We start from the raw sequence: 18748 nt of genomic DNA, 5'->3' as shown, positions 1-18748 counted from the left end.
AAAAGGCCATGAGCCAAAAGTTTGTTCTTTGACAGCGATTATCAACATAATACAAAGTGCATTCCTAGACAGAAGAAAAAGTCAAACCCAAACGGAAATGTTTAGTAAAACAACAACCAAAGTGTAGCCATTTCCTTACTGTCAGTCAACCTCTCGGGGGGGGGGGGGACAAATACATTTGTTACTGGAAGCAGCTAACCTGTAAACATTAAATGAATCATTGTGTGCGAACGTGAAGTCTACAGACTGACTCATCTGATCTCTTAGGTCACACTGCTAAAAACAACAGACTTAACACCATGTAATTCAATTTACACGCCACATTTGCAATGCATAGAAATTTTTAAAAATGTATATGCCTCCATCAACCGGTCAAGATGCAGTTTATATTCATTGTTGTCCCGATTAATAGACTTACTGAAAAATTTAAAAATTTAAAAAACTATAGAGTAGAACAATTGGGCGCTCAAGATTAATGTCTTGAGAATTTGACCAAATGTAAAACAGGGTCACAGTCTACCCTTCTGTTTCTGAGTTATGGCGTTGAATGATAGCCAGAAAAGGATTCATTTCTGCACATTTTAACGTCACGTATTACTTTTGGAAATAGAATGTCATCACTTTTGAAATTTGTGTAACACCCAGACTGCCTCTTTTAAGCGGTTGACCTTTGACCTGCAAAATCTGAGGAAAAAACAGGAGGAACATACTATGGACGCACACCCATATGGGCTGACAGGCATGCTAAGCTGCCAATTTTTGTTTGCTGTTTGCAGACACAGCATTCAAAATCTGCTGTTCCCCCACTGCTCAACGAACATTTTTTCCAGTGAGTTATGATCTACAGTAAAGCAGTAACTAACTCTCTAAACATCCACTGCTCATAGCCCAATTACAAAATGAAAAAACAGCCAAATTAGAGTTAAAAGGAAAACACAGGCAGCGAATAGAGTAATGTCAGCAGATAAAAATCAACATCACAAACTTCTAGTCGCCCATGACTGACAAAGATTTTATTTGTACATTTTCACTGTGCCGTTTCCACAGTTCATGGTTCAGAGAAACTGCTAAAGTTGACTTTGATGTGTTAAATATGTGCCTATAAAGCATGAAACCTGTATTGAATCAAAATTGTTCTGAATCATACGAACATTTCTAAGCTAAAAGTTGGTGATCTGAGAGGGTATTTGTGGAACAGTAAGTGCACAATAATGTTGTTTTTGTACCTGTTATCTTTACTGTCACACCATAGAGGCATTTATGCAAAAATAAATAAAGCCCCACAAATAGCAAAATGAATGTTGCTCTGTGAATATTACACTCGTAACCATGGAGTTTGCAATCATGCATTTGCAGTTAATAAATCCCAGTTCTGCTCTAGCTTGTTACTTGATGGTTAAGTGAGTCGGTGCCAGAATAAATCGCCCTTCCTTGCATCTGCCATTCTTGAATATAGCCAGGATAAATTGTTCTTCATGTCAGTTTAATATCTTATTTCTTTACGGCTTCTTCTCTCATGTCCTTCAAACATCTGCCGTCCATCTCTTCCCCACATCAACTCTTTATTTGGAAAAAGAATAACAACCTGTCTCCTTTAGAAATACACAGACATGTAGACGCCACATGCATTGTTAACCTTTCCCTGTATCTCCTAGCAGTTGTCATTCCTTTTGCTATGTGACCCATCGACAAACCCAATCAAAATATGCTGGCAAAAAGGAAAAGAGAAGAGAGCGATACCTATAAAAGATACAAGAGATTAGATTGGTTTGTTCCACGATGTAAACCCAAAAAAGCCCAGATGTTGACCTTGGCATGACACTTGGTGAACAGAAAAACTGTACACCAAAATGCCAGCGATTGCCAACCAATGGACAAAAAGAAACCCTGAAACTATTATTTTGTTTGTCTTAAATAGTCTGGAGAAAGGATGTGAATTTCTGTCAATCTTTTGGTCTTTTTCTAGTGGAGTGAAGACAGCAAGAAAGTTGTCTTGTAAAGCAGAGGTTGGTCACACAGCCTTGCTAATACAATAATGCTACAAACAGTTTCTTCCATGACTGTCTTATGGGTCATAAAACATAGTGTTTCAAAAGACATAATCCGTGTAAAAGCTCCCTGAATGGGTGCCCGTGCATGAGATTTGTAGAGATTTATACAGTTACACTCTGGATTTTAGAGCTTAAACATGAAGAACAAAAGTGAAATGGCCTTTTAACATCATCTAAGTTCAACAAAGCATCACGCAATGTTTCTCATGCACCCATTCACGATCATTGAAACGATTCTTCTTATGTATTCGCACTCTAAATATGGAGCACTTCTTTCTCTATAATCATACACTGAACAAAGGACACTTGGACTAGTAGAGGGGCTTGTGATCAAACTACTGATCTTCCAGCTGGAGGATGACCACTCTTCCCCCTGAAACTTGGTCACTGTTTGTTTTCATTCTATGTTTCGCGGATCCCATTTGCACAGAGGCCGTCACTGAAACTAACCTTTAGGATTGCGTTTTTATGCACACACTGTAGGGCTAAGCTGTAAACTCAATATCTCAGTTAATTCATACTTGAGATAAGCAAAGACTGAATATACCTGCAAGTCAATAAAAAAATAAATAAAAAAAATACATTTATCAACAGGGTCCAAGATTACAACAACATTTTACTATCAATAATGTGACTGCTAAAACTCACTGGCAACATTGTAAATTGAACACAGAGCTCAATGCTTTTTTAAATGTACTTATTAGGTTAGTTTGGTAGTTCAGCCAAAAACAAGGTTGGGAAAGCCAGTTTTCTTGAGCCTATAAAAAGTCCATCCTTTCGGTTCAAAAGCATAGTTTACAATGTGCAGGAATGTAAGCGAGTTCAGGGTAGAACTGCACGATTGTGGCCGGGATAATAATCACAATTATTTTTCATCAATATTGAGATCACAATTGTTAATCAGTGTTATTCACTAATTTTAGTGAAAAAAAGTTTTCATTACACTTTTATGTAAACATAACACTGCTTTTACATCCATACTGAGCTGCATTCCCGCCAATGTGCAAATCCGGTCTTCTTATCAAAATAAAACATTCTTATTCAACTAAATTAAGCGCACCACTTGGAGGAAAAATATAAAACAAAAATAGCACTTAAACATAGAACAAAAGTAAATCAATAAGCCTCTGCGTTTACTTTTCACTTTAGTTTGGTAAACATTCACTTTAACATTATTGCGCTGTTTTTTTCTTTCTTGGCCTTTATGCATTTGTCTTAGTTTGTGGTTTGTTTTCATGTGGTTGAACAAGTTAGTTGTGTAGCTTTGCTGTGCAGACACAATTTTACAGCACTCTTTGCATATAATTTGTTCTTGGTTAACATCACTTGACCCAAAGCTGAAATATTTCCAAACAACAGATGATGATGCACATGGAGGGACAAGTTCTTCTCCCTCCACTGTGCCAAGCATTTGAGTTTCGTTTCGACACTCTGCTATCTGTTCTTTTGTATCTCTCCTTTTATCACTACTTGTCCAAACTTCGTCCAGGAAACATCTAGCTGTGCCATGCCGGAAACAGCTGTTATTGGCAAATGCAGGTATTTTAATATCTGACGGTCGTGTCTGTTGAATTGTAGGAAGTCAAAATTGAGATTGAGATTAAAATTCAATTAATTGTGCAGCCCTACATCAGGGTCAGTGATTCAGACAAGTATGTGGACCCATGTTGTTTACTATGCATAGTTTGGCCACGTACTGTTGGTATTGTAAATAATTTTCTCACAATTATGCTCTTTTCCTCTCCCCTTTCCTGTTTTTTCAAAAACACAAAGGATAACCACAGTAGCAGGCACAGGAACTGGCTAAAACAATCTGCAGCACTTAGCTAGCAATATCAAACAGAGCTACAATCTATTTACATGAAATAACATTACAACATATCACAATATGATTTCATGAATCATAGGCATAGTTTCTACAGATGCCGTGTCAGGCATCCCTTTAAAGCTGACACCGATGTGCATTGCACATCTGTGTTATATGTGAAAATACAGAGGTTGAACGGGGGATTAAAGTTAACCTGCAGTGGAGGCAGTCAGAGAAGCAAAACAGTCTGTGGTGAGTGATAGAGAGCCAGCATCGTGACTATGCTGTAATCACTTGGCTGATATGGGGCTGATGAATGCTGTGTGTTAGCACACACTGATACAGCACTGAGTCCCCTCTGTTTGGTCATTGTGAATTATCAAAGAGGAACAAGAGGAGCCAAATGTAGTTTTTTTTTGTCCCAATACCATGTGACCTCTGTGTAAAGGGCTTTAGATTTTTCTGTGCAGCATGCATGGTAATAAATTATAATATACCAAATAGTGTACCTAAATGGTATAGATGTGTGCACTGATATATGATAATCTTTCTACTTGTAGTCAGTGTCATGTCATGTAGCTGTTGGACCACCACAGTTTCACGTACAAATGAGCTGTCTATATATTTTTTAGTCGTATTGAACAACAAAGATTGTTTTTTACATATATTTGACTGGTCCTTTATTATTGGTACAGTTAAACTGCCTTAAATCAGGTAACTGTTTTTTTTATTTCGACCATTACTTAAGATCATATCACTGTCTCGTCTAATTTACAAGGTAGGCCCACTACCAACTACTAGAAACAGTTTTAATTTCAGAGGGTGCATATCATTTACAGCAATGTCAGCAAAAAAATTCCAAACAGCCTCAGTGTAATAATCAGCCTTTCATCTGAATATGAGCCTCGACTTTGACAAATGACTGATTCACCGATGTTCTTTTGCCAAGTGATGCCTGTTTCTCTCATCATAACAAGAGAACTCGATCTTGGACGTCTTTGAGCCACAGCAATGCACACACAAAAAGTCACAGACTGACTTTGAGTTCTAAAGAGCCATGTAATAGTTTATGTATGGGTTTTCCTCTACTTGCCCAAAAGTAAACATTTTCCATCTGTCAACACATGGACATAAACTAGAGGACATGCTCAGTTAGGCTCAAATGAGAGGAGGGTGACAGAAAGACAAACAGGCAACATGGGAGGACAAAATGTAAAATCCAGAAACAGTGATGAACTAAAACAACAAAACAGGGAAAATAATGCAGTTCAATTTTTTTTACATCAGTCCACTAAATTCTCTCTCTTTATGGACTGTTTACTATAACTCAGCTCTTTCTATCTTGAACTTGAGTCCAAGAATACAAGTTTTAGAGCCTTGAACATCTTTAAATAAAAACACACACACATCTACAGCTGCTGCCAAAGAACTAGACAATTCAAACCACATGAGAACTAACATGAAACCACACATACACACACTTGAACAGAAATGCTTGAGATAAATCAGCAACACTGTACAGGATTCCACAAAATATTGAGGAGTAGGCGTTGGGGAAGAGGTGGTGGTCCATATGTTTGATGCTCTTACTGTGATTTTGGTTATTCCTCTGTCTATCAGGGAAAGAGAGATCAGGCAGAACTAATGGTGTTGGAGTGTGTTAGAGCTAAGACAAACTCCGATACCAACAATGAACATCTGCCTCGATGTGGGATGTCCGAGTTGGAATGGAGAGGCATTTAAATGTGAAGCTGTTTGCTCTGAAGGGAGTGAGTGGATCTTGTATTGTCATGGATACAAGGACAGCCTGCTAGCATTCACACATTAAATCATTGTAAAGTGATGTGTCTTGGTTTTAGTTTAACAACAAGAGACACAGAATGTGAGGTCTTTGCTTACTTCTGCAAAGTGAGGCCGAGGTTTCCGGTGCAACTCTTGATTTTGTTCTGTGCTTCCAGGTGGTTCATGCCATCAGTAGAGATGCCGTCAATGGAAAGAACCATGTCTCCGACAGCGATACCGCCTTTAGCTGCCTTCCCACCATCCGTCAGCTGCACAAATACAAACCCACAAACAGCTTTAATTATCTACATCACCAGCAACATTACAGTGAGGCTACCGGGATGCAGAGTCGGAATACACTTCCACGCTATATTTATTAGAGAATATATCAATTCCCTCAGATAATTAAGTTTTTGGAAAGCTAATTAAAGATCTGGCTCTCTACCACACCATGATGGGGTTACAGTATATTTGCTGATGCATGAGCCTTCATGTCCGAGTTACCTTTGATTGTTGTTTATGGCTTGTTTTCATATTGGGCTTGCAGCTTGTTCTAAGCCACAACATATGTGAGAAATATAAACATTTGTCCAATTTCTCAGTTACTGTTTCTAATCAAGTACTCCTTTGAATTGGTAGATATAAACTAGCAACAATTTTTACTTTTTTGATAAATATATGCCCTAAATTTTTTTTGAAAGCTCAGAACAAAACAGGATACTAAAAAAAATATTAAAATTGATAATAGAGGGTGTTATTTGTCCACAGCAAAATTGCAACAGCAGCAGAGGTGTCGGTATCACCACAATACCTTATTTATCATAATGCCTGCTTGTGTAAGCTAAAAGATTACACTTATGAAACTCAGAACTGTTACTTCACCATAAAGATGGAGTAAAGTGAATTTAGCCACAGTAAAAAGCAATTATGCAATTAATCTCAGTACAAAAACGTTGTTAAAAAGGTGACAAACAGATAATGGGACACTGCACGGTGAGATGCATACTGGCATTATGGGATTTAAAGAAATTGTAATTGAAGGCTGTCCAGTTTACACGCTTCATAAAATATAAGTACACTTCTCTTGTCTCTAGTTCTCAGTGTCTTACATGATTTTTTTTTAGGTACACTTTAAATTTCGAAACAAAGTTTAATTGCTGCACTTCCACTGTGGAGGAAATTAGTTAATTAGAAACAGATTCAAGACACACGTACAAGCACACAAAAAAGACCCTTGTGCTGTATAAACCCTGCTGTTCAAAATAGCTTGAACAACTGTTGTGCAACTGTCATTTATTTTCTAATTATAGAAATAATGATCAATACAAATTCATACTTACGCAGGACGAAAATCTTCAACTCAAAACATTTTTTCACAGCCACAACTGGTTGCAATGTCCATCTATTTTTAAGCAGTACAGGGCATATTTAGTTAACAAGTGTTGGAGAGCAGTTGCCAGGCAACCAAACATTTAACAGGCACATAAATGAGCCTGACTCTGCAGGAAAATCAAATCAAACTAGATTAAATGTCACGTATTCTACATTTTTGTGCACTGTGCTGAAGCCCTGTGTCCTTTTTGGTACAATTATAATATCTGTTACCTGAGTCAATGTAAACAAGCAAGGGGAACTAGGTTAGATTAAATTTATCAAAATTCGTTCTGCACTTATTCTTCTTTATATCAATAGTTTACATATGGTGATTCTTATGCTTAAGTGTCTGTTTTACACTAACTGTCACCATCACAAACATGTGACGCATAGGCCAGGGCCTCACTTATCAGCAGGTTGAGGGAACACAGTGATAGATTTGGAAATGTGCGTAGGATGTAACTTGTTTTTTTCCCATGACACCAAAGCCTTTTATCCAAGCCAAACATGAAAGCATATGTACAAAGGAAAATTCTCATTATATCTTACAAATTACCATTACCAAATGTGCAAGAAACTGAATAGAAAAAAAGAAAAGTTAACAAAACAGGAATTAGAATACATTTGAAGTTCTTAGTTTAGAGACACACCTTGCAGCTGTAGTTCGGACCATTCTTGGTCACACAGAAGGTTTAAATGTGTCCAAATGGGAGTGAGGTCATATGTTTCTTTTGACACCATGAAAAAGGACCACACATACCACTTCACTGAACACACACATACACACACAAACCACATTTGTGGTAGTTCTGCCTATGAAGTGGCCCTTGTACTTACTAACAATGTAGCACTTGAAATGTAGCTGTTGATCTTGGTGTTTTTACAAGACAGCATGTTTCTTTACCTCTTTCTTTGTCTATCATTCATAAACATACGCACATACACACACACACACGCACACACTTACAGACAGACCCAGGCAAGGCTAATTAAAGAGGCTCTGCACCCGGATTAGTGTTAAAGCTCTGCGGGCCTAACCTTTTATAGTCATATTAGCTCAACGCACGCAACTTCACTCACCAACACTCTCAAGAACATAGAGCCGGGGGAACAGAAATAAGGGATTGACATAACATTGATTAAAATTGCATGAAGGGAGAAAAATAGCAAAAGGGGAAATGACTGCCACTGTGTATATTAAATATGTGGGGTTTTATTTGTCACATTTTGACCTGTTTCCAGGGGTTTCTTCATACTAACCACCAAACAACTGTTACGGATCAAGCCACAAAATGTTCTGCAGTATGTTTTGTCATATCAGTTCTTTACTCCTGCCCTATAATCACAGAAATACCGCTCCTTCCTCATACACCACTCAGAAAACGCTAATGTTTTCCACTGCACCAAAGTAGGCTGCAGTTTTATGAGAGATTTCAGGTACAGTCGAGAAAAACATTTTTAATTTGTGTTGCAAATCGTTTATGTATGTCTTCCTTCCAAATGTCTGAAGTGGTTATTTGTATTGGTTAGAAATCTGTTTCCAAAAGCAAACATTTGTTTTCAATCACTGTGATAAAAAAAAAAAAGGTTTCAGATCTCAAAGAAGTTTCAATGCCCATATCAAAGACAGTTCAACAAATCATTTAGAAAATTAGAAACAGAAATACAAATAATCTCAATGTACATGAAGCCAAGGCTTCAATTTTCCCAGGGTATTTAATTCATGACTCCAATTCTTTGGCTATGAAAAATTACAGAAGATTTAACACTGTACATATATCCTCTGGTGGTTATATACAGAAAACAAACACACACATCGAGTACACATACATGTTTATAGGAATCTCACAAGAACGGATGCTTAAGAGCAAAATCTTGAAAATATGATAATGCTTGTTTTTGTCTGGGACTGACTGAAATAAATTAACAATAGACACCTCATCACTAATACAGATATTGCCCTATGACAACCACATGTAGAATGGTGGCGGCAAGAACAGTTGGCTGCAACATGTAAGAAAAGAAAGGATTATAAGTTTAGTGTCACTAAATGCACTTTAGATCCTTCATAATGGTCACCCAGATAGTGTTGCAACACTCCAGCAACTCACATTGACTGCAGGCCACCAGATCTCTACACACAATTCAAAGTGAGCAAGTATCCCCTGCTAACTTTATATTGATGACATGTCATCACCAAGGCTAACATTATGTTTAGCACAATGTAGTGATAGCTCATAATGTGAGGTGGGTGCTATTTATAATGTCATTAGGCTGATGTCATTCCTATTCAATCTGTCAAAATGTCACCATGTGTGACTGTTGTTGAATGTTGAACTAATATATTAGTTCTCTGCATTCAGCAATCCACTGTGTGCAGCAGTATTTCATTTCCCATCACGTCTTTTTTTTCTTCATCAGCATTCACATCGTATTCCACAATGACAAAACAAAAACAGTCTCTTGGCGTGTTTGGCGAAGAAAAAGAAAAGCAGCATTGACAGCTGTAAAGTTTCTCTCATTCTTCTTGGCAGAAATGCTCAAGCTCAACCAGGTCAATTCACTACTATTTACAGGTCTCTCCAGAGATGCTCCACATGGCTCAGGTCCAGAGCCTCTCCAGGACTTATCCATGCCAAGTTATCTAATCCAAGTGGGACCCAAAGTTTTCCCAAAGCCAACCTATGTGTTGTCTTGTTATTCCTTGGGTTATGTTCAACATAACCCCTCAGCCCAGCCTGGAATTTTAAGCATTCTGTAAGAAGTTTTCACTCAAAATTTAGATATTAGATATTGTTCCATATCCATATTTGCCTCCATTCTGACTAGTCTCCTAGTCCCTGTCTCAGAATAACTTCCCGACAGAAAGATGCTGCCAACGTCACGTGTGACTGTGAGGATGATATAACTAAGGTGATGCTCTGTGATTAATTTAATGCACACATGCCTTTGGGAACTGTGATCAAATGATTCATTGTTGCATCAGTTAAAAGGTTTACACTTCTCACGATCTAATTCCTTCACAGCATCTTTTGGCAAATTCAGAGGAAGGCTGCTGTGTGCATTTATGTGACAAATGTTCTGAGGGTCGCCAAGCTCACACTGAATCCAAACTAGAGTGCATGTCATTTGGGAACTTCAGGGTTGCATTTCTGCTCTTTAGAGATGATGTGCTTTGGTTGGCCTCTTAAAACCCTGAACTCCAGTGCACAGAGCTCAAGTGTGAACCGGCAGCAGTCAGAAATGTCAGTCCCTCAAAATCTGAGGCCATGGTTCTCAACCAGAAAAGTTTGAAGTGCCCCCTCTCTCCTTTGGAAGAGTCTTTACCTCGAGCAGAAGAAATTCAAGTACCGTGAGATCTTGTTCACAAGTGATGGTGGGATGGAGTAAGAGATAGACAGATATATCGGGGCTTCATTATCTGTAACTAAGGTGTTGCTGTAGTCCATTACGGTGAAGAGGGAGCTGAGCTGAAAGGTTTCAATAAACCCTTCTATGCTTCAACCTTCACCTTTGGTCAGGGGTTTTGGGTAATGACAGCAAAAATTAGATTCACGAATAATAGTAGTTGAATTAGTTTATTTCTGTGGGTGGATGTTCAGGCTGGAGATGGAGTGAGAAGCTTTTACACCCGGGAAAAGTTGGGAATAAAGCCGCTGCTTCTCCACATCAAAAAGAGTCAACTGAGGTAGTTTCCACTACAGGTTAGAATGCCTCCTGGTCGTCTCTCTTTGGAGGCTTTTTGGGCACTTTCAATTAGGGCGAGACCCCGGGTTAGACCCAGAGCTTGTTGGAATGATTATACATCCCTTCTGGCCCAGAAATGCCTTGGGATCCCCCAGAAAAAGCTGTAGAATGTCAGGAGAGGAATCGCTGGGTCCCCATGACCCTAACTCAAGTGAAGTGAAGGAACAGCTTTTGGGTATTTGAAAGCTCAAAAATCTTTTTGGTTCTTTTCACAGATCTGCGTCTCAACACAATACTCTCTCACTGGGCATTGATACAGTCTCTCAAGACTTGGTTTTCACATTGACAAACACCATTAACTGGGAGGCCTTTTATACAGGTGTGTGCCCTCTTCATTAAGTCCAATCAATTCATTTAGGTACAGACTCCTGTCAGGTTGTAGGGGGATTTCAAAAAGCTGATAAAAGTTGAACAAACCAGAGCTTAAGAGCAAGTGTGATCAAGTCAATTAATGTTTGGGAATTTCAGCTGCAGATGAGAAAAGAAAAACTCCTTCTCCTGGGTTTGTTCGGCGCAGCACTTTTCTTATGCGCCCAAGAATGAGGAAAAACAAGATGTGTGACGCAATGTTGGTCTGTTTTTGATGGAAACTTTTTCATGGGTGTATATTTAAGTCTGGTTTTGAGATGTTGAGGAAAAATGGCAAGGTGGTGAATAAATATTGTCACTGGCATTTGCACGTTTTTTTTTCCCCCCCAAACATCCACCCCTTAGTTTTCAGCATATAATACACTTTTGTAAAATGCTGCTGTCTTATTATACATTCGTGTAAAAGCGAAAGGGTCAACACTCATGTCTTCGCCCGCAAAAAAAAATAGAAGCACACATGCCTTCAAAAGTAGATAACTTGCCATTTTGCTTCCAGCCATGTTAGATTTCAACTCAAGCGCAGTCTGATTTAAGTGCTTTGAAAAAAAAATCTGTTTTTCAAAACAGAAGAATCAAGCTTTAATGGAGAACTGCAACACTGTCTGGTTTGAGCATACACTGAGTGCTTTGAGTGCTTTGAACAATGCCTGCTTTCAGCACTTGGAGTGACCGAGATGACAGGCAGATGGTTCACATCACGCCATGATTCAAACAAAAAACAGCTAACCTCATCATACATCAAAGTTGCTTCCATATGCCAGTTTTCAGATATATTCAGTCAATCTTTGCTTCAAGACAAGAGGTTAGATTTTAATGATTAGCCTGACAAGGAATTAGAATCCATTGTACATTCCAATCTTAAATAGGAGGCGAAAAAATTCAGAACCTCTCAAATAATCATTTTTGGGGGTATATCTGTAGCATTACTGTTTAGTGTCTTTAATTAAGTAATGAAGGAGGCAGGAAACAGAGACAGGAGCTGACAATGTGTCAACCTACATGTGTGGATCCATTGGTAACACTTTAACTGTTAGGCAATGCTTCATTTACAATTTATGGCTTTGAAACATGAAATCCAAAGCTATATATCAGCTGTTTCAGTGAAGACATTTCAGGTTAAATGTTTGGCTGAATTGTTCTGCTGGCAGACTGACTACTGGAGACTTTTTTTTCTAGTTCTTGAAAATATTCAGCAGAAAATAGATACAAGATCCTGCATTACTTAAGTGCTGAAACATTCATCCTTGACATAAAATCCAGAAGTAAATTTAAGATTATGTCACACATGATGAGAGGGAGCAGTGTTTTTAATGCAGACTGGTTATCATACTCATAAAAAAAAAAAGACAAAACTTCAACCACAGACAAAATCTATGTAACATTAAACAAAAGGTTTTTAAAAGTCATCAATCGAGCAACAGAACTCTCAAAGTGATTCTGTTTGAGTATACAGGATGTATGGGTGTGCTAACATATGCACTCCTATTCTACCTGGCACGCACACTTACATACATACATGCTAATATTCTTTCAATATTATGAAATTGTTTAAAGCAGCTGTTTCCTCCCCCTAAAGCTACTGCATGAGATCCTAATAAGAAAAAGCTCTATCGGATTGAGTTCCCATAGCCAACTCATTGCAGCTACAGCTGCCAAAGCCACATAAATATATTTTACACATTAAACACAAAGCTTTGGACAGGAGATCTAGACTAGATATGCACCATACTTACAAGCAGTCTCCTCATTCAAGTAGAATCCCATTGATCTGATCCAGGTTAGTCAGTATAATAATTGTTGTTTTTGTTTTCTTTTGGTACTAAAAAAAGGAAACCAAATAATCGCTCTGTTATTAGTCTGAAAAGTGATTGCTTCACCGAAAGCGATAAAATATCCTGTCAAATGGAGTTTGAAATCAGGCTGCTGAGTCTTTTCTTAATCTAATAGATGAGGTGTTGAAAATCGTATTATATATAAGAATAAATCCAACATAAAAGAATAGAATAAAAGATCAATTAAATCAATTCGGTGGATATGTAAATTCAGTACATAAATGCTATGCTTCGGTGCACTTTTAGCATCTACTGGAGCATCCTTTGTAAGAGGAAGTGAGATAATGAAGCCAACATTTCTTTGTGGCAGCAACACTCTGCTGAGCCATTTTGATGAATGTGAGTTGACAGCAGGTTGAGCAACAATTCTTAAAATGTGACCACCATTTGGTTTTAATTTTACGAATGGTAGCTGGAATGCTTTCACAAGACGCAGTTGACACTTGATAGGGTCAATCTTTCCTAAGACAAAAATACATCAGATTAACACATTTGTTCCGATTATATCTTTTCATACATTCACCTACTTTTTAATTCCTCTTGTACTTCAAGACATGCTTAATAAAGGTGAAGAAAAGCTGGTATACGAACAGTTGTCCTTTGCCTCTTATGGACTTTTTAACAACAGCCATTTCAATTTTTTTTTCTTTTGGACACAGTAGTCAGACAACATTGTTATGAATAAACATGATCAAGCCAGGCAACCAGTATCCTGAGAGGAAGGCAGAGGAGACATGACGGGATTAACAGCTACTGTGGAAAATACATTATAGCCGAATATAACAATAGGTTATTCTAGTCTCTTCGTTGTGAATTCAGAGCAACAGTATGTTATGACCTGGCTCTGGTGTTCTGCTGGGGTTGTAAAAGTTTTCTGGCCTGAAATGATTCTATTCATTACTCTATACCAGCCCTGCTTAAAAACATGTGCCACTAAAATTAGCAAAGAGATACAGTGTGCTGGTATGTTGTCTGTAACCTTTTCTTAGCTTTTTTTCTTTTCATTTTCTTTTTCCTCCATTATCTTTTAACAAAATATTATAAAGCATCACAGTCTAAAAAAAATAATCGTCACAATGAACTTTTACTGAACTACATAAGAGACATGCTGAAATACCTTGTAATTTGCATTCTCTATCTTTAATATATCTCAGGTGCTACCAGCAAGTCCCATTCTAGCTTTCTAATAACCAGCTAATAGTCTTTTTTTTTCCATGAATTTTAACCCCCAAGAGACATCCATGCATTTATTTTCAGCCTCTCGTGATGCAATGGTCAGTTCAATAAGATCTCTGTTGCCAAACAAAGTTATAGGCTTTAAAAACATAGCAGCATTTGGCGTAGAAGCATGAGAACAGTCCCCAAAATCTCTGCAAACCAAATCACAAACATATTTAAACAACTTGATGAAATGTATCAGTGGGGATATCACAAACATGCATATCAACTGAACCCAAACTGAGACTTGTGATGTCAAAGTGCACAAATTTGAAAGAGTGCTTGCTTAGTTGTCACACTTCTGCGAATACATAAAAGTTGAGTTGAGTTACCATGTCCAAAATACAACGAGCCCAAATGTGCACCAACACACACACGCATGCGCTGACAGATTGATTAGTGGGAGAGGAAATGATAAGTTGTTGATTTTGGCTCTGGGACTGTTTCACTAAGATAAACAGATACTCTGAGGGGAGCATGGGACCTGTTTAATCAAGACAGATTTAAGTATCATTATGTCACATGGGGCACTGTCAGCTGAGTTTTGTAACTATGTATTGCAGGTATGAATACAGCACAAATCTTAACCTTTCAGAAAGACAGGTTAAAGACCTGGTTAGTTAATAATGTGAGTTTAAGAGCAATTACTGTAGGAGGAAGAATTACAAACAGGGGGAAGAAGGGAGGAAGAAAGACAGACTATGTATAGAAGGAAAAAGTCTGAAATAGATTCATCCCTGTGGGCAGTTGTTATCACCACTTGTTGAAAAGCATCTTTGGAGAAGCAGGAGGCAGCCATCACTGATGCAGTTACAGAGAGAACATTCTTCCTTGACAAGCTTAAATAATAGATTAGGTGTCCACTGACTTTGCTGTACTCGGTGTACAATTTTGTCTTCTAATTTTTCAAAAGCAGCTCTTGTGTTTACAGTGATTGCACTATGCAGGCATCCTAAGGTGAGTCTCAAGATATCAAACTAATCTAATTAAAAAACATTGAGGAGGAAGTAAATGTATACAACAAATCCTCAAGTAGTGAACATGAATCCATTTTGATTGTTTACTTTTAAAGAACCTGTGGGGCGCTAGTGAGCAGGCGATGGAGTAGGCAGCACAAGTGACATGCTCTGCTGAATTTCGTTTTAAATTCCTTTTCTAGGCACAGTATTCAACAGGAACCTGCGAAACATCGCCTCAGTCACTATTTTTTATCGTAATACATTATTTTTTTCTGTGATACATGGCCTACAATTTGCGGAAATTCGAGTTCACCGGAGGAGCCTCTGCAACTGGGCCAAAAACCTCGAGCTCGAGTGAGCCGCCACCCAAGTGTAGTACACCTCAGCCTGCTGACCAAATGGACTTGGCGGACCTGAAGACCGAAATCCTCGCGGCGTTGAAATCAGAAATAGCCACGCTGCTCAGGTCGGAGCTTAAAGCCGCTCTATCTGAAGATTTTGAAAACATCAAATCCGAGCTACAGGCAGTAAAGTCTGAGCTGGCTAACAACACCGCCGCGATCCGCTCCGAAGTGGAGGTGATGAAAACAACGGTGTCGCACATGGAGCAGGGGCTGTCATCCTGTTCAGACGACATTACCTCGTTGCTAACGAAAGTGGGGAAACTTGAGACGGAGGTCGGCAGTTTGCGGGAGAAGTGTCTTGACATGGAAGGAAGAATGAGACGCTCCAACATCCGAATATTAAACGTCCCAGAAACCCCAGGCTCAAGCTCACCAACGGCTGTCTCCAAACTGCTAAGAGAAGCGCTGAAACTGGATAAAGACATCCTGATCGACCGGTCTCACAGAGGTCTGCAGCCGAGAAGCCAAGACGGAAAACCCCGGGTCATCGTGGCGAAAGTTCATTACTACCAGGATTGCGTGGACATCCTCCGCCGCGCCAGGGAGTCCGGACCGCTCCGATTGAACGGGACAGATGTTTTAATTTTCCCGGACTATCCCCCAAGCATCGTACAGGCCAGATCTGCCTTCAACGAGGTGCGACGACTGCTTCGTGGTCGAGACGGTGTTAAATACGGTCTCCTTTACCCAGCGCGACTCCGGATCACGTATAACGGAACTGAGAAACGGTTTCAAAGCCCGGGAGAAGCCATGGCTTACGTGAAAGCCGAAATCTTACCAGACTGACTGTGATTTAAAACGGGTGATTTTTCTAAATGCTGCGCATGTATAAGGTTGGTACTTTAAACTCTATCACCCATACATATCACCCTGACTGAAGGGAGTGAAGTCAGTTAAAGTTAAAACTCCTGTTTCTCATGCTTTCATTTTATTTACAGCAGATATAACAATCTGATTTGTCAGATTACTGTAATGTGCTTCTGTTACCTTATTATTCTCTTTAATTTAGACAACAGAAGAAATTATGTTTATCTTAGGCTGTTTCTTTGGTGCCTTATTTGAAAGTGTGCTCTTTAACAGCAGAGCTTGTTCTTTTAGGACTAGTGCAACCCAACAAGCACTTAAATGTGTAGATGTTTTTGCGAGGGGTTTGGGATTCACCTTGTTCTGATAGGTGAGGCTCGGGGAGTTGCTGTACCTGGTCAACCTTTATTAGGGACCGAGCAGTGAAACTGCAAGGACCCTATTGTATCTGTAAGGTTTATTATTATTATTATTATTCTTATTCTTTGCAAAAGGTATGCGAAAACTCAGGAAATTTTGCAAGCGCCACGTGCCAGTCGACGACATGAAAGAATCTAAACATTATATCTTTGGGAGTTGCTCATTGGCTCTGTAGCGCCCCCTACGGTGCATAAAAATGGTCCCCTTAATAGGATTAGTTTCGCGTGGGACGACGAAATTCGGTACACTCATTCATCATGCCCAGACGCACCAAAAAGTCTCTTGCCATCACGGTGCCACGTACACAGGAAGGCGGCCATTTTGGATGGAAAGTGCGTTTTCGTGCCATTTTTGGCCGATTCCACGCCTTGCATAAGATCGAACTTGTCCTACAGATTTCATGCTACAGACTTCAAACTTGGCCAGGTTACTCTCAAGACATGGGGGGAGAAATTCATGGAGAAACTTTTTCAAAACTTAAAGGGCGTGGGCGTGGCAACTCCTCAAAGTTCGATGACTCGCCATCACTCGCCACAACAAATGAAGTCGCTTATAACTCCCACATACATTATCCAATCTGTCCCAAACTTCATACGGTGAATGCTGGACCCAGCCTGAACGCGTACATATTATCATAACGACATCCACCTATAGCGCCACCTGCTGGTGGTCGGAAACATCTCTTTTTTTCCACATCTCGCATTTGATCGAACTCGTCCTACAGATTTAATGCTACAAGCTTCAAACTTGGCCAGGTTACTCTTAAGACATGGGGGGAAAGAGTCATGGAGAAACTTTTTCAAACCTCAAAGGGCGTGGCCGTGGCGACGCCTCAAAGTTATGACTCATCATGAAAAATTAAGTCGCTTATAACTTCCACATACATTATCCAATCTGTCCCAAACTTCATACGGTGATAGCTGGACCCAGCCTGAATGCGCATAGATAAAATAGTGACATCCACCAACAGCGCCACCTGCTGGTGGTCAGAAACGTCTTTTTTTTCCATACCTCACATTTTATCAAACTCCTCCCACAGATTTAATGCTACAAGCTTCAAACTTAGCCAAGTTACTCTTAAGACATGGAGGCAACAATTCATGGAGAAACTTTTCCAAACTCTGAACGGTGTGGGCGTGGCCATGCGGTGAAAATCGTGTGATGGCGTTTGTGATTTGAAAGCCTTATCATCATCTCAAGGTAATGAAACTTGGTACACACGTCCACCCTGACGACCTCGTACGTATGTAAAGGGCATCGTGTGTGGGCGGAGAAAAATGGCTCAGTGGCGCCCCCTAGAAATTTTCAAAAACCCCTCCGCATTGGGGTTATGCTGTGCTCGTAAGTACACAGCGGGTATCGTGCGTGTGGGCAGAGATGCAGCTCCAGCGTCCAGCGCATGCCCAACGTACGCACATCCCAACGTACGCACACCTCGGTCCCGCTCACAGCTGCTTGCAGCTTTCTAGTTATTATTTCCGATTCTTTGCAAAAGGTATGCGAAAACTCACGAAATTTTGCGAGCGCCACCTGCCAGTCGACGACATGAAAGAATCTAAACTTTATATTTTTAGGAGTCGCTCATTGGCTCTGTAGCGCCCCCTACGGTGCATAAAAATGGTCCCCTTAATAGGATTAGTTTCGCGTGGGACGACGAAATTCGGTACACTCATTCATCATGCCCAGACGCACCAAAAAGTCTCATGCCATCACGGTGCCACGTACACAGGAAGGCGGCCATTTTGGATGGAAAGTGCGTTTTCGTGCCATTTTTGGCCGATTCCACGCCTTGCATAAGATCGAACTTGTCCTACAGATTTCATGCTACAGACTTCAAACTTGGCCAGGTTACTCTTAAGACATGGGGGGGGAAATTCATGGAGAAACTTTTTCAAAACTTAAAGGGCGTGGGCGTGGCAACTCCTCAAAGTTCGATGACTCGCCATCACTCGCCACAAAAAATGAAGTCGCTTATAACTCC

General features: G+C 39.6%; 1 protein-coding gene across 4 annotated transcripts in view; it reads right to left on the bottom strand.

The window, feature by feature from the left end:
• Window positions 1-18748, bottom strand: part of pdlim5a (PDZ and LIM domain 5a) — a 71397-nt gene that overhangs the window by 42753 nt on the left and 9896 nt on the right. For all 4 annotated transcript variants that reach the window (XM_075467858.1, XM_075467859.1, XM_075467860.1 and 1 more), the window contains exon 3: window positions 5758-5909. In XM_075467858.1, the coding sequence (XP_075323973.1) occupies window positions 5758-5909 (152 nt within the window). The remainder of the gene's footprint in view (window positions 1-5757; window positions 5910-18748) is intronic.

Source organism: Odontesthes bonariensis, chromosome 6 (assembly GCF_027942865.1).
Source record: "Odontesthes bonariensis isolate fOdoBon6 chromosome 6, fOdoBon6.hap1, whole genome shotgun sequence".
NCBI lineage: Eukaryota > Metazoa > Chordata > Actinopteri > Atheriniformes > Atherinopsidae > Odontesthes > Odontesthes bonariensis.
Note: the sequence above shows the minus strand (reverse complement) of the source record. Positions and strands in the feature narration are given on the sequence as shown.